A 16428-nucleotide genomic window follows, 5' to 3' on the forward strand; every position below is an offset into this window, starting at 1 on the left:
CACTTAAACTAGCCACACTGCTTGGAGTCCAATAAGAAGACATTCTTTAACTCATTAACATGGCAGTCTAACCATGGATAAAAATGAGTGACAAAGCCCCGAATGGTCTTTGTAGGCACAGCATTATCTCTATGGGATCTTTAAAGCTAAGATTGGTAACTCTAGCTACTTAGTATCATCATTGACTCTTGCATACATCTTGGAAAAATATTTGCAAGACCAAATAAGGATTAAGTATTCTCCTAGGCTAAGATATGTAAGGGATGTGATGATCATTTTTAGAAAACATTCAACTAAGGGCCATTCCGTGCATAATGAATCTCCAATGTATAAAAAGTCTACTAAATGTATACATGTATTAAGTGAGTTCATTTGTTTCTAAGATAGTTTCAATTGGTAGCACTGGCTGCTGCCAGAACTATACTGATGGTTAGAAGGCAGCTCCACCACACTGCAAACATTCACCAGCAGAAAAGTACAAAGTAGAACGTGATGTGACTGTAATATGAAACAGCAAAGGAGGTTCATGAGTCAAATGTACTCAAGTCACATTCCATCTCAATCAGGTGCCATTAGAAGAGGTAAATGGAATGTGCAACTCTAAATTTGTGTTCTAGAGCCAGTGGTAATCCTTGTTCCTAAATGAACCAAAGGCTTTCCAATCATAAGGTCAACTAAGATAATATACATGAAAAATACTTTCTAAACAGTAAAAGCATCCATATCATAATAATTTTATTATTCTCAAATTAAATGAGAAGGAATAGTTTCTCAAAGATAATTAGATCTTTGCATAACATTAATTCATGTACCCCAATTTTTAATCTATTCAGGTTGTTCAAGCTTCTTTCTAGAAGATACCGTAGGTGTTTACTTGGGTATGGAAATTGGATCTTTATCACTCTATTGCACGTTTGTATGTCTAACTTGCTTGATGGGAGGACAACCAACAAGCTGATAGGAGAAAAGAAACAGGAGTCACAAAAAAAAATAACAACAAAATGTATTTAAAAACAGACTTCTCCAGTTGGCATTTTGAATGAGATAGTTAACAATTAACTCCACCCTCTATGTTGTGTTTCTTTTGCTCCTGGAGTCCTCTTCCAGCTTTAATTCTTGAAACTCAGGCGGCAGCACCAGACATTAAATCCCCAAAGGGAGAGGTATTAGTAAACCTTTTGCTGGTCATTCTTTTCTGAATGTAATGGACAAATTCTTAAGCCTTCTTATTCATTTCATGACAATCATTAGAAAAAAAATTAAACTAAACTTGCAGATCGAAAATAAAAACAAAAACACAGACAAAAAGTCCTGCAGATAATAAATATCTCTGATTCACTCATTTTGAACAAAGTCCAATTTTATTCCTTCTTAATACCCTTGCAGTCCATTGTATACCTTCTGCACTGATCCTTGTTTCAGCAGCTGTTTGATACCTGAGGAAAGAATAAACAAATAACTCCATTAACAAAAATGTTGCTTCCCTAGAGGTTCTTTTTTTTTAAATCACATCTTAAGTTTATTTATAAACCTATCTTGAATGCTATCAGTTTAAGAGTTTAATCCATTTTTCAGAGACTATACCTCTTAGAATGCTCTTCCTATCTGTTAAATAGATGAATTAAAAACATCTTTATTTCTTAAGCAGCTGGTATCTTACAATCAAGAAAGGTGTAGCAAATCCAGATCCAAACTACAACAAAAATGGCAAATTCTTCTGGGCCCTCCTCATAAAGGCTCCTATGGAGGTTGTGAACTTCCAGATGCTCTTCCAACCTGGTGCTTTTGGAAGAAGCTCTGTGAAAGGCTCAGAGACTGAGAAATGGTGGCACCACGCTCACTTCCCTAGAGTTTAAAGAGCATGTTTTGTGGGAAGGCTCATAAAAGGCCTTATGACAACTGTGGATCTGAATTAACAAATAACTACCCGTCTCCAACTTGACTGCATGTAGACATCCCCACACATGCACATGTGCATCCAAAGATGATCCCCTGTCTCCTTCTCTCAGGCCCACATTCCACAACATACCCCACAAAAACCTAAGAAACGAGGAATGAGAAGATGCAATCAAAAAGGAAAGTCAGCTCTTCAGCTAAGTCTTCCATTCCTCCTCCTTGATCTGCTTTTCTTCACTATCACTTCCCATTTAGGAGCCTCTCTAACCATTCATCATACACATCAACCCCTAACCCTCTAGTCCTTCTCTAATACCTTGTCTTCCTTTTTGAGTTTTGTCTACCTCATTTGTTTTAAGTCATTCTGTTTAAATCTCAGATTTAAAATCCCTAGATTTCAAAGTCCAACTTACACAACCTTTTGTAACAGCGACACAAGAATTTTTTAGCATTGCCTTCTCAGAGAAAGACAAGTCCATTTGTATTCTGTATTCTACTAGTACTAACAGTTGACGTCTTGTCACTGGAGGGTTCTGTGTTTATTGCCACCCTCCTAACAACACCTGCCCCCCAATACATGCTCATTATAGTCCATACCTTCTCTTGCCTCTTCTGTTAACTGTTCTTTTGGAAAATCCACATCAAAAGTGATTATCAAAGAGCCTTTGATGTTGTTGTTGTCAAAGTTGGGGAGCCCTTCTCCCTTCTTCCATAGCTTTGCTCCCGGCCTGGTGATCTTATCCCGGGAGATATGTACCTGGAAAGGAAAAGGGACTGACTGGAATAGGTCTGGCACACCTGAAGTACATGATGCATCTTCTAGTGAGCACTGGTGCACAAAACTACTGTCACTGCTCAGCAAAGAGAAAGGATGAAGAGCCAAAGGAAACGTAGGAGGACAATTTGAGACAAAGAAGAAAGGGTTCCTTAAAAAAGAAAAATCAGGTCAGCAGTGGTGGCTCATGCCTGTAATCCTAGCACTCTGGGAGATTGAGGCAGGTGGATTGCCTGAGCTCACAGGTTAGAGACAAGCCTGAGCAAGAGCGAGACTCTGTCTCTAAAAATAGCCGGGCATTGTGGCAGGCAACTGTAGTCCCAGTTACTTGGGAGGCTGAGACAAGAGAATCGCTTAAGCCAAAGAGTTTGAGGTTGCTGTGAGCTATGATGCCTACTGAGGGTGACAAAGTGAGATTCTGTCTCAAAAAAAAAAGAAAGAAAAAAAGAAAAAGAAAAATCAAACACAAAAACAAGTAAAATAAGTAAGGTTTTACTGTCAAAGGTTGTCAAATCAACTCTGAGTAGCTAAAAACTCTGTGGCACTGTTACTGCTAGACATTCAGCAGCAGAGTGTGGAGAGAAGGCAGAACACAACCAAGAAAGAAGTCCCTGTGGCTCTAAATAATCAAGGCAGCTGATGTAATCTCACAAGTACCCATATGAAGGATTTAAAAGGATCGAAAACAGAAATATCGGTATGTTTACCTTGTGACCATCCAAGTGAGTAATGTCCATCTCAAAGCCAACCAGAGACTCAACTAGTGAGACTGTCACATTTGTGTATAAATCATCGCCTCTCCTTTCAAATATTGGGTGCCTAAAAAAGAAGATAATTAAAAATTATTAATTTTCACTTTTCTTTAAGAAGAAGTCAAAAAGTTGATAGAAAAATCTTAGATAGAGATGAGCATAGTCTGGGTGTGATGGCTCATGCCTGTAATCCCAGCAATTGGGAGGCCAAGGCGGGTAGATTGCCTTAGCTCACAGGTTCAAGACCAGTCTGAGCCAGAGCGAGACCTCATCTCTAAAAAATAGCCAGGCATTGTGGCGGGTGCCTATAGTCCCAGCTGCTTGGGAGGCTGAGGCAAGAGAATCACTTGAACCCAAGAGTTTGAGGTTGCTGTGAGCTAAGATGCCATAGCACTCTACCAAGGGTGACCAAGTGAGATTCTGTCTCAACAACAAAAAAAGATGAGCACTATTCTTTCAAACAATAAGTATTATCAGACATGCTTTTGTGTATAGTATTAATTGAGACTATAAAATCATATAAGTCTTATTAAATGCTACTCTTAAGGAGTTTATAATTAACAAAAGCCAAAGTACTTGAGTAAAACTATAACTCATCAGATTATGCAAAAGGAGAGAGACAACTTCTAGCAGTAGAAGCTAGAAAGACAAGCATCTGGAAAGGATCTGTGGAGACTTTCTGAACTGGTCTTGCAAGGCCAGGTCAGCTCTGGATGCAGACAAGGCAGATGTGAAGAAAGGGGGAACTCTGGCAAAGGCAAGGACTTAAGAAGGTACCAGTTTTGTTCAGGGAAGAGCACACATTCCAGTCTCTCTTGAGAAGTAATGAGAAAGAGAAGGTAGGTAAGGAAAGCTGGAGAAAAAAATCATTGAGATTAAAAAGCACAGTGAGGGAAAGTCTTGGGCAGTGGTGGGTCATTTTTCCATATTCCAGTGGGAATTTATTTCAATGAATCCTTAGGTATCATTGGTTTCCAAAGTGGTAACAGGAGAGAAATAAAAAACACGAAAGCCTGAGTCTCAGGCAAAACTCTCTAAGCAGTAGATCATACATAAGAGAAGCTCACAAAAAGCTCTCTCCACAGAAACTGTATACTGTGTAATAAACATAGATGGTCCTTTCTATGAAAAGGTCTCTCATTCTTGTATGATGCTGCAGCTTCTCAGCTAAAATCTCAGCTCTTCTTGACTCTGTATTTGTTTGCTTCTCTTTTACAATTTACTTGTCTTACCAAATCTTTCAACATCTTTTGGATTTGTGAGTCTTAAGTAAATAACTGGGGCTCAATACTAGGGGCCAACCCCAAATTTTCAGTAGCAGTATTGAAAAGTTACAAATAGTCATTTAGCATGTTAAGGGCATGAAACAGAAAAATGCCTGGTGGTGGCTACCCACCTCTCTATAATCTGACTCATCCGAAAAGCTGGGGCTAAAGAGAAGGCCTCTAAAATTAGAGCACTTACTTGACAACTTTGATTCGGAACCGTAAGTCTCCAGGCTCCCCATCCACATGAGGCTCACCTAGTCAGAGGAGATCATAGCATATTAGTAGTCACACAAATTGGACATCACAAATCTACCTGGCAATTGAATCAACTTTTTAAAGCCACTACCTTAGGCATTGAATCTGCCAAGGCTATCTGTGAGGCAGTGTATATGCCTGTTATATCAAGTTTTAGATTATTACGAAGATTACCTGTGCCTTGGACACAGGAATGAACAACTTGACATAATTTCCTAAAAACAAAAAATGACTCAATGGTTTCTTGAATCTGAAGTCTTTTAAAGCTTTTTTTTTTCTTTTAGAGTTTTAAATTTAAGTCCAAAGGTGAGGTCTGAGAGCATCTAGTTAATACCAAGTAGAGCTATATATCTTCTTTCATTGCTGTATTAAAATTAATGCATTAAGTTCTGAACAACCTAAATTATGATGAAACTTAAAACTTAAGTCAGTCCTTTTGGTCATGATATTCGAAGGATAAACAGTAATGCCACTACTTCAGGTGGCTAGCCATGATAGTCATATAGAAGTTCTGTAGTTTGTTGTTGTTGTAGGGATTGACCAGAGTTCTGTATCTTAAACCTGGCTGAAGACTCGGCACCTATAGCTCAACTGGCTAAGGCGCCAGCCACATACACCTAAGGTGGCGGGTTCGAATCCCCAGCCCAGGCCCGCCAAACAACAATGACGGCTGCAACCAAAAAATAGCCGGGCGTTGTGGCGGGCACCTGTGGCCCCAGCTACTTGGGAGGCGGAGGCAGGAGACTCGCTAGAGCCCAGGAGTTGGAGGTTGCTGTGAGCTGTAATGCCACGGCACTCTACCCAGGGGGACAGCTTGAGGCTCTGTCTTAAAAAATAAAAAAAAACCTGGCTGAAGAGTTTGGAAATTATATATACATTTACTCTGTAAGGTAAAGGCAAGAGGTAATCGGAAGCAAGCAGGGAGTTACAGTAATAAAACATCAAGTATCAGTATTTCACCTTCTCCAATAAAGGGGTACTCCATGCCATCTCTCACACCAGGTTCTATTTCTACCTCTAGTGTTCGTTCTTCATTCACCAATCTGATACAAAGAGAATTAAAAAAGAAAAAAACAATGAAAACACAAACAAACCCCAGATACAGATAGTTAAAGTTTTATCTATTTTTTCAGAACTTTTTCCAGGGAGATTACAGTGTGCCTACTTGACACAGTCATCTGATATCCATCTACTTGTTAAAATTCAAAGCAAAACTACTACACACTATATAAACGCATAAGATTGATCTAATATTTCAAATAGAAAAAAAATGAAGTGTTAACCCTTGCTATATATTATTCAGAAATAAAGTGCACTGTTGGTTAGTTTAGAAACATAGAACCTCCATAGCTGACCCCCTCGTTGCATTGACCACCTCTAAGTTGGTTCTAATTTTCATAGACTGGACATGAACCAAATGTATATCATCAGTACAGCAGGCCTACTTCCTTGTGTTGACCAGCTCTGTATGCTTGGGTGGTCAACTTACAGACAGAGGTTTTACGGTATTTGGAATACTTCAGGAAAAAATAAAAACCTCCTTTTTAGTTTCCTACATCCTTTTATAGAACACGGTGGGGAGAGGGAGAGAGAGGCAGGAAGGGAGATGTAGGTATGTAACACTAGCATTTTTATTAGACAAATAAGAGTACAGTGTTTCTCCATGGAACAAAGAAGGTGCTTTCACTTACTTGACATTGGGGCATTCATCGCAGACCACTTCCTGGGTCATTTGGAAGCGCCCAGGGCCCAGCTGGGTGGTCCGCATCTCTTGCCGACAATTGCATTTCCGTTTGCCTGGAGCCTGCCTTGCCACAGGTTTGTTTCTAACGACCTGAGAAGTGCATAAACAGTATCAGCTTCTCTCTCACGCAAAACAGCTGCTTTTCCCTCAGCCACTCAGGGCTCTGCACACCTGCCCAGACCGAAACTTCCCCTTCTCCTGCAAGCTATCCCACAGGGAGACCTAAAACAGAGTTCTTTGAGGAGGACAAATTAGCCCCGAAACAGGAATGAAGCAAACACATACTTAAATGACTCAAATTCTAAAGTTGTAGAAGAGAGAGGGGAGTAAAAAAGAACCAAAATAAGATGCATGATGGAAGCATTTCTAAGCCACAACTAAATGCTACTGAGCTAAAGTATTTCATAGAATCGTTATCTTTTTTTGGGGGGGGGTTACCCAAACTCCTTTATTTGATGGAGTGTTACAATTGAAAGAGCTTAAGTGGATGTTTTGGTACAACTTACAGAAAAGGTAAAGGAAACCCCAACATGCATGCCCTGCTTTGGTGACCGTGGAAGTAACCTGTGAGTTAATCTGAGGCTGAGCTGTCATTATCACTGTGTCCCAGCATGTGCTTTTCAAGGAGACACTCTTCCATCCAGATTCAGGGGTTCCCATCTCGTGCAGGTGGGTTATGTGATCACTACTAGAACTACACAAACTGGCCACTGACAAAAAATGACCCCCACTTGTGTGACTTCTTTGAGACACATTACCAGAATCATTATCTTTTAAGAAATCTGCACAGTGTAAAGCATACTAACAAACAGTGTGGCCACCAACTAATCCAGTGAATAACCTGATAAAAATGCCTCCTTGCCTCTGGCAACTTAATCCAGGACTATTTTCCTTTAATACGTAGGAAAAGACACAGCCACGATCTCTTTATAGCTGACTGCAATCAAACCTTCTGATCCCTCTAAGTAAGTGAAATTAATATATACGAAGAAATATATTACTATTTTTGCCTGTTTTAGTCTAACACCCATTACAAGGTACGTTCTCGTGCCACAGAATGACATGATACTTGAAGAAAAATCCTTTAAAGCCTAGTAACCAGATGAAAGCCCAGGTCAACAGAAGAAATTATGCCAATAACAGTAATTAGAGCAAACACTTTATGATGCTTACTACACGCCAAGCAAAGCTCTAAACACATTTACATATGCATTTAGTCCTCACAACTTTATGAGGCAGGTACTATTATTATCTCATTTTTAGAGATGAAGTAATAAAAGTATAGAAAAGTTAAGTAACATGAGCAAGGCCATGTACCTAATGTATGGCAGAGCCAGGAGCTAAACTAGGTAGCCCAGCTCACAAGTCCACACTTCCAACCATCATCCTAGCCTATCTATCTCTCAAGGTAATTTTTTCTTAATAAAAGAATTTATCATGGAGTTATTGAAATAGCAAAGACATTACAACCTTTACAATAATTAGATTAAAAGAAAATTTAGGAACACACTGACAACAAAAAGGGATGTATACTATGTACTAGTGACTGCAGAACAACAGGTCTAGAAGGGAACGTGAGAGTCAATAAGGCTCACCTCTTTTCTCTCATCTAAACAACCTCTCCTGCTTATGGAGAGATGGCTCAAATATTTTTAACGCCCTTTTCTCCTATCCTGCAGCCTGAACAACAGTACTACAAGCTACAAGCATGTTTTGTCCTCTTCTTACAACTATTCAGAGCAAAAGCTACGAGTAAAAAAAAAAAAAAAAAAGTTTCTTGTCAAGAAGGCACATACGCATAGGTTACTGGGTGTCCCCAACAAAATCCTGGAAAAAGCACAAGAAAACATGGATTCTAAGAAACAAAAATGGTAACACAGAATAAATGAGCAAATCCCAGAGATAGAAGGTCGTTTTGAACTGATAAGTGTGTAGTGTGGTAGCTTCTACCTGGACAACAGTAACTAGTGAGGGCAGAGAGAAGATATTAGATAAAATATCTAATATAAAAGGCGCCTGCCTCTCCCCTGAACTGCCTGAGGACAAGCACTGTTTGACTCCTCTTCAGAGAAGGAGAAAAAAAAGACTCAGATACCAAACAAAACCTACAACACCCCAAACAAACAAACAAACAAATAAACAAAACACAGGTGAAACCACTGGGCGAGGGCTCACCCCAAGATGCTCTACAGGGAAATGTCATTGCTAGAACCCACAGGAAGCATGAGCTCACACAGCAAAATAGCCAGACACCTGAGGAGTTCAACTGTCTGTCCCTGAAAAGACAACAAACTGGATAACACATATATTCCAAGCAAATGTGCTACAGAAGACATACCAGGAGTTTAAAATGAGCAAGATGTTAATTAAGGAGGAAGGAAGACATTAGCATAGTGAAAGAGTAAGAAACAACGTAAGAGTTAAATAGAAATATTATGTATAAAAACACAAGTTGGGCTGGTGGGAAGATAGTTATATTATTTGATTGTTCACAGTCAGTTACAGATGGAACTCTTTGTTTGACTTCTATGAGTTGAAATTAAAACACAGCAGATGGGATATTATTAGAATGGATATAGCTAACAATTGAATTAGTGAGCTAGAAGATCAGAATGAGGTACTCTCCCAAAAGGAAGCAGCAAATAAAGGATAAATAGAAATTATTTTATATATATATATATATATATATATATATTGCAGTTTTTGGCCGGGGCTGGGTTTGAACCCACCACCTCCGGCATATGGGGCCAGCGCCCTACTCCTTTGAGCCACAGGCACTGCCCTGTTTTTTATATTTAAAAGTTAAGAGTAGATAGTAGTGGGTGGCACCTGTGGCTCAAAAGGGTAGGTGCCAGCCCCATATGCTAGAGGTAGTGAGTTCAAACCCAGCCCCGGCCAAAAAAAAAAAGAGTAGGTAGGAGTGACAAAGGAGAGAGTTAAATATTTGAAAAAACATTAAGGTATATTTTCCAGAATTAAAAACAGACGAATGAACTTAGAAGATTATAGTCAGTAGAAAATACAGACGAGGCTCGGCGCCTATAGCTCAACCGGCTAAGGCGCTAGCCACATACACCTAAGGTGGCGGGTTGGAATCCCCAGCCCGGACCCGCCAAACAACAATGACGGCTGCAACCAAAAAATAGCCGGGCGTTGTGGCGGGCGCCTGTGGTCCCAGCTACTTGGGAGGCGGAGGCAGGAGACTCGCTTGAGCCCAGGAGTTGGAGGTTGCTGTGAGCTGTAATGCCACGGCACTCTACCCAGGGGGACAGCTTGAGGCTCTGTCTCAAAAAAAAAAAAAAAAAAAAAATACAGATGAATAGCTTTCTTACTTTATCGTTACAATTTTTTTAGAGACAGGGTCTCACTATCTTGTCTAGACTGGAGTGCAGTGGCTATTCAGAGATGCATTGTGGCACACTGCAGCCCCAAACTCCTGGGCTGCAAGTGATCCTCCCACCTGAGACTCTAGAGTAGCTGGAACTACGGCCGCCCGCCATTGTGCCTAGCTGCTATCTTATTTTAAAAGCAGAAGTGAATTTCTTAAATAATAAATAAAAACTAACTATAAAAGACTGATGGATTTGATCACATTAATTTAAACTAATTCTATTCATTGAGATAAATCTTAAATATAATAAAAAGCCAAGTTATGAATTGATAGGATGTATTTGTATTACATATAGCTGACAATAGATTAGCAGCAAGACTGAAAGGCAAAAGAAAAATGGGTAAAGACATGAACAGGTATTTCACACAAGAGGAAACAAATAAGGGCAATAAGCACAGGAAGAGATTCTTATTATAACTGGCAATCAAGAGAATGCAAAACAAGACCACAATGAGAGAACATTTTATACCCACTTGATGATGAAAAATTAAGAAGTCTAATAATTCCAAGTATTAAAGAGACCAAATCTATAGAATGCTTTATAAATTGCTGGTAGAAGTGTTGGTATAATTAACTTAAAAAAATTTGATATAATCTTGTAAAAGTGAACATTGGTTCATATTACTCAGAAATTCCATTCAATCTATCCAAAGATATTCTTGTTCACTTGAACCTGATAAATGTATAAGAATGTTCATTAAAAACAATGTTTGAAATTGAAAAAACCTAGATGCTTATTAATAAAATGTGGTGATAATAAAATTTCATCCAGCAGAGTTATAGCTAAAAGCACCAATAAGGATAAATCCTAGTAAAGTAACAGTAGGTGAAAAAAGCCAGCTCCAGAAGATAAAGAACAATACACTATTTTTACAAAGTCAAAAGCAATGAAAATAAACAATATACCATTCAGCTATTTTTATATACATTATAAAACAAAATAAGAATGGCAAAGGAATAACAAAGACAAATTCAGAATAGACGCTACCTCTGAAGGGAGGCAGGAGAATGGAATAGAGAAGTAGCATGAAAGTAAATTAAGTTATGGAATTGTTTCACTCAGTTCTTGGGCTGGGTGGTAAGTTCATGAAACAATGACGTAAGTCTATCATAAGTTAATCATTATGATTAATTCAAATCTATTCATCTGAGTAACCTCTCTCCTCTAAAAGAAAGAGAAGGTACATAGAAATCTCTCATTTTAGTAAAAAGTACAAGTTCTGGAAGCCAACACGAGTGGCTGTATTGATTATACTTACCTCCACAAAATTTCCTGCATACACTTCTTCCAAAGTGACTTCTAGATCTACAATAATATCACTTCCTCTAGGAATATTTCTGTCTTGCTGACGAGGGGTTCCTCCGAACATAAAACCAAAATCTCCAAAGAAACTGTATAAAAGTGTAAAATAATCAGGAAAAGAAACCAGAGTTCACGTTTTATAATTATTTTGTTTTCTTCACAATGATAGAATACTGTTTCCTACCAATGCATTATGCAAAACTGAAAGTTATTTTTAATACATTGGGGTCACACACCATACACAATTTTTAATTTATACACTGCCAACTATACTGCAACTATGTTTTTGTACCACCCCCAAAATTATTTTTTAATACAATATGGCTCATATAGAGAGCACAGTATATACACAGTATGCCAAATGACTTCAACATTGGATTCAATGAAATAGTCTATTTCAATATTTGGAAACTCTGGTTATTGGGCATGCTGAGAAAAAGTGTAGTATATAACACTAAACTTAATAGTTAATTAAGGAAGTTTTAACATATATAGTGTTCCCTTTATACAAAGAAAGAAGCTATTGCTCTGTATGAAAACCTTGGGTATGTAATTAAGTAAGCATTAGTCTTAGTAAAAATTCTTTTTCTAAATTTCAGAATAGTAGGAGGCACGTGTTTGGATTCCATACTTTGTTTTCGTATAGACTGAGTCAAAGTTATAAGTGTGCTCTTCACCTGGAGAATGCGCAATGTACCCAACAGATGTGAATTTACCTATCCCTTCCTCCCCCCAAATGCTAGTTATTAAGGAAAAGGAAATTCTAGCCTCTATAAGACCAAAATTAATTTCTGTAAGTAACAAAAGAATCATTTTTAACATTAATAAGAACAATGACCTTTTTTTTTTTTTTTGAGACAGAGCCTCAAGCTGTCCCCCTGGGTAGAGTGCCGTGGCATCACTGCTCACAGCAACCTCCAACTCCTGGGCTCAAGCGAGTCTCCTGCCTCTCCCTCCCAAGTAGCTGGGACCACAGGTGCCTGCCACAATGCCTGTCTATTTTTTTTGGTTGCAGCCATCGTTGTTGTTTGGTGGGCCCGGGCTGGATTCGAACCCGCCACCTTAGGTGTATGTGGCTGGTGCCTTAGCCACTTGAGCCACAGGCGCTGAGCCAGAACAATGACCTTTAATTATGTGGCTGTTTTAATCTTAATTTTTGATATTATTAAAAAGCCTCAGAAATTAGCACAGTGAGGATGACAACAAAATGACTCCCTCTTCCACCAACCAGCCCTAGAGAATAAATTTCCTGAATCTCAAATAAAAGCAAAAAGGGAGAATGAAATGGAGATTATTGGAGCTTTTTCTCTTTCTGGCATCCCTAGGTATCACTTCGGATGGCCAAGGGGAACAGGACACTTCCTTAGTAGGCTGAAATAGCCAAATTAATCCTTAGGAAGTGAAAGATATCCTACTCATATTACTCACATATCTTTACAAGTCCTAAAAATCTACTGTCACTCTCAAGCACTAAATGGGGAAAGCTAATGAATTCAACAGTGATTCTTCTTTTGGAGAAGAGTCCAAAGAACACTTTGAAAATCTGAAGAAAACAATGAACTCTTTCTCCATAAAAATGGAGTTTAGAAAAAAAAAATGGAGTTTAGTATCTTTTTGTTTATAACTTCAGATCTGAAACCTTAGATTAAGATCTCGTAGTATACAGCATCATCAGGGTATATGGAAATTCAAATGCTCAACAAAGAGGGGTTCTAAGACAGAGAAGGAGGAAAGGTGTTTATATTACAACCACTAGCACTCCCAGAAGGCAGGAGATAAACAGCCTTTATCCTAACCCCTCCCCTCAGTGCTGGTTATCATAACCATCTCTGACTTGTTGACAGGATGAAAGAGAAGCAGTTTTGGGTACAGGAAGAGGAATTTTTCTCTCTCTCTGCTTAGAGTAATTTTGTTCATTACAGGCTCTGCAGATTCCAAGATAGCAAGTAGGTGATGACAAACTGATTTCCAACATAGACCCGCCCCCCATAATGGTCAGGATTGATTTGACTAACACGGTTGGCTAGATGGATAGCTCTTACAGTGTTATCTGTCTTTCCTGAAGCTTTGTGAAAACAGAAGACTATCTTCCCACAAGGAAGACAATAATTGATTTTTGGATCAGTTGACTTGTACTCTTCCTCAGAAGCTTCTGAACTAGGGAGTGAGTATAATTCTTTAATAATCATTAAGTGACCCAGTCTCAGATATTAATACTTTGTAGATGGGTAAATTACTTACTGTGAAAAAATGTCTCCATGGGAGCTCTGATGACCATCTTTTAATCCTTCTTCACCATAAGTATCATACTGTTTCCGTTTCTCATTATCTGACAGAACCTGGGGATAAAAGCCAGGGGAGGAAAAGAGCATGAGTGGCTAATGTGCAGTGAAGGCACATTCATGTTTGAGTTTTTATCCCTTGGCAATCTCCTAGTGTGTACACGTGTGAATTTGGGTGTGGGAGTAATGCAGGTATATGGTGTCCTGCTATTTGTAAGGCTATCCTCACACACACCTAAGATTTCAGTGGAATGTAGTTTTCATTATGTATGTTTATAAAGTTATTTTCTCTAATTCTAACAGGCCAAATTATTTGATGCATTATTAATTCCACACTGCTCAAGTCATATTTTTAAAGTTATCAAAACTCACCTAGTCACTTAAATATTATATCAGAGGTTAGTGATATGACTGTGAAGGTCAGAGCAGTAACAGGAAAAAAAATGAGATGGATTCCTCAGTTTGCTTCTCATGAAGTTTGAGTCTAGCACTTATGCTATTAGTCACCATACTAAATTCTTTCTCTAAACTATAAATTAAGATATGACTACAACAGATCATCATTAGTGATAATTAGGATAGCCTTACAAACAGCAGGACCCCATGTATCTACATTACTCCCACACTCAAATGCACACGTACACACTAGGAGATTGCTAAGGCAAAGGATCAGATGACCAGCTTCCAGACAGGTCTATTCTGCTGTATTTTCATACTTTTTCTTTTTTCATTTGTAGAAATCCATTTGTAGAAAAATGCTAACTGCCTTTCTTACATATATGTACATATACATATGTTTAAGTTTGTAATCTCCTGAGTTTGAACTGCAGAGAAGGTAATAGGCCTTTGAAAATTAAATAGTTCTAAAACCTTCTTTTGATATTTATAAGCTCCCATGTAAACAAAAGACTGAAGGAGAAAGTTATTTCAAAACCATACTCGTGGTGGTCTAAGAAAAGAGAGTTTGAAACTAGATGGGGCTCACTGACTCCATAGACATTCAGCAAAAGAAAAGGAAGACATGACTGGCATATTCAAAACACACCTTTGGCTCAGGGCCCACGTGATATGTAAGGAGTCATGACAAAAATTTATTAACATTTAAGATATACTTAGAAGGTCAAAGAGAAATTGAATGTACAAAAGGGTGAGCATAGAGTGCCATGGTGCTATAGCTCATAGCAACCTCAAACTCTTGGGCTCAAACGATTCTCTTGCTTCAGCCTCCCAAGTAGCTGGGACCAAAGATGCCTGCCACAAGGCACAGCTATTTTTTCTTGTTACAGTTGTCATTGCTCTTTTAGCTGGCCTGGGCTGGGTTCGAACCCACTAGCCTCGGTATATGTGGCCAGCACCCTACCTGTGCTGCCCAGGGTACACATTCTTAAAAGCAAAGACAAATGGGTAGTCCAGAAGTGACCACAGTGGTTTGACTAAAGTTACCATGATAGACCAGAAGAGAAAAAGAAATGTTTTGGCAAATATCTTTAGAAAATAGGTACTTTGAGGAAGCAGAAAATGGTCAAGGTTAACTTAAAAAAATACAAAAACAAAAACCCTACAGGTGCTGCCCAGGGTACACATTCTTAAAAGCAAAGACAAATGGGTAGTCCAGAAGTGACCACAGTGGTTTGACTAAAGTTACCATGATAGACCAGAAGAGAAAAAGAAATGTTTTGGCAAATATCTTTAGAAAATAGGTACTTTGAGGAAGCAGAAAATGGTCAAGGTTAACTTAAAAAAATACAAAAACAAAAACAAGGCTCTGTGCCTGTGGCTCAAGCAGCTAAGGCGCCACCCACATGCACCTGAGCTGGTGGGTTTGAATCCAGCCTGGGCCGGCCAAACTACAATGACAGATGCCACCAAAAAAATAACCAGGCATTATGGTAGGCGCCTGTAGTCCCAGCTACTTGGGAGGTAGAGGCAGGAGAATCGCTTGAGCCCAGGAGTTGGAGGTTGCTGTGAGCAGTAATGCCACGCGCTCTATCCAGGGGGACAGCTTGAGGCTCTGTCTCAAAAAAAAAAAAACAAACTCTTATTATTACATGATCTGGATTTCTAATATTTTCACTTTCAAGGAGACAAGTAACCTTGTCTTGGCAAAGAAACAAGTCTTGCATTTGGGTCTACAAAATAAAAACAACATTTCAACACCCCAAACAGTACTTAATTTTAAGTTAGTTTCTTTTTGAACATCAGAGGCTTCTGTATTCCCTAAGATGTACCCCAAATCTACCCTTCAAGTCAATTATTATCAGTCTCTTTCTCCTTACTTTTCTTCTGTCTCAGGAATTCAATTTTATTCCATGGTCTTGTAAATAACTTTATTTTAAAAAGAAACAAAGATTCTCAGTTGATTAGTCAACCAACACACAGATTCTCAACTAATTAAAATGCCAACAGTAATCCCAGCTCTGTAGAGAAAACAAATTTCTGTTCACAAAAGGCTCTTCATACTGTACCAGGATTCTGATTTATGAACACTAATTTACTGAAGACAAAAGGCAATCAAGCTTGAATGATAACAAAGAAAAATTGAACTAGTGACTAAAAAGGCTGTTAGAGTTAAGTGCAATTTCATGAGTGACCTATGTGTAGCCTGCCATGGTTATGGATAAAGAACACGAAAAACTCAGCTTCCCTAGAAAATATCTTGAGTATTAGGTTCTTAGCAAACAATGGACAGTGGGACTATTCATGAGAAATACAGTGTAACATAAGTAATCCATATTATCTTTTTTTTTAATTTTTTTTTTTTT

General features: G+C 38.6%; 1 protein-coding gene across 1 annotated transcript in view; it reads right to left on the reverse strand.

The window, feature by feature from the left end:
* Positions 1 to 984: 984 nt before the first annotated feature.
* Positions 985 to 16428, reverse strand: part of DNAJB11 (DnaJ heat shock protein family (Hsp40) member B11) — a 20687-nt gene continuing 5243 nt past the window's right edge. The window contains exons 3-10 of the mRNA XM_003792720.2: positions 13626 to 13723; positions 11341 to 11473; positions 6638 to 6780; positions 5907 to 5989; positions 4888 to 4945; positions 3379 to 3490; positions 2494 to 2653; positions 985 to 1436 (exon numbers count right to left, since the gene is read on the reverse strand). Of these exons, the coding sequence (XP_003792768.1) occupies positions 1372 to 1436; positions 2494 to 2653; positions 3379 to 3490; positions 4888 to 4945; positions 5907 to 5989; positions 6638 to 6780; positions 11341 to 11473; positions 13626 to 13723 (852 nt within the window). The 3' untranslated portion in view covers positions 985 to 1371. The remainder of the gene's footprint in view (positions 1437 to 2493; positions 2654 to 3378; positions 3491 to 4887; positions 4946 to 5906; positions 5990 to 6637; positions 6781 to 11340; positions 11474 to 13625; positions 13724 to 16428) is intronic.

The sequence above is a fragment of the Otolemur garnettii genome, unplaced genomic scaffold (genome assembly GCF_000181295.1).
Source record: "Otolemur garnettii isolate 467f Iridium unplaced genomic scaffold, OtoGar3 scaffold00060, whole genome shotgun sequence".
In the NCBI taxonomy this organism is placed as follows: domain Eukaryota; kingdom Metazoa; phylum Chordata; class Mammalia; order Primates; family Galagidae; genus Otolemur; species Otolemur garnettii.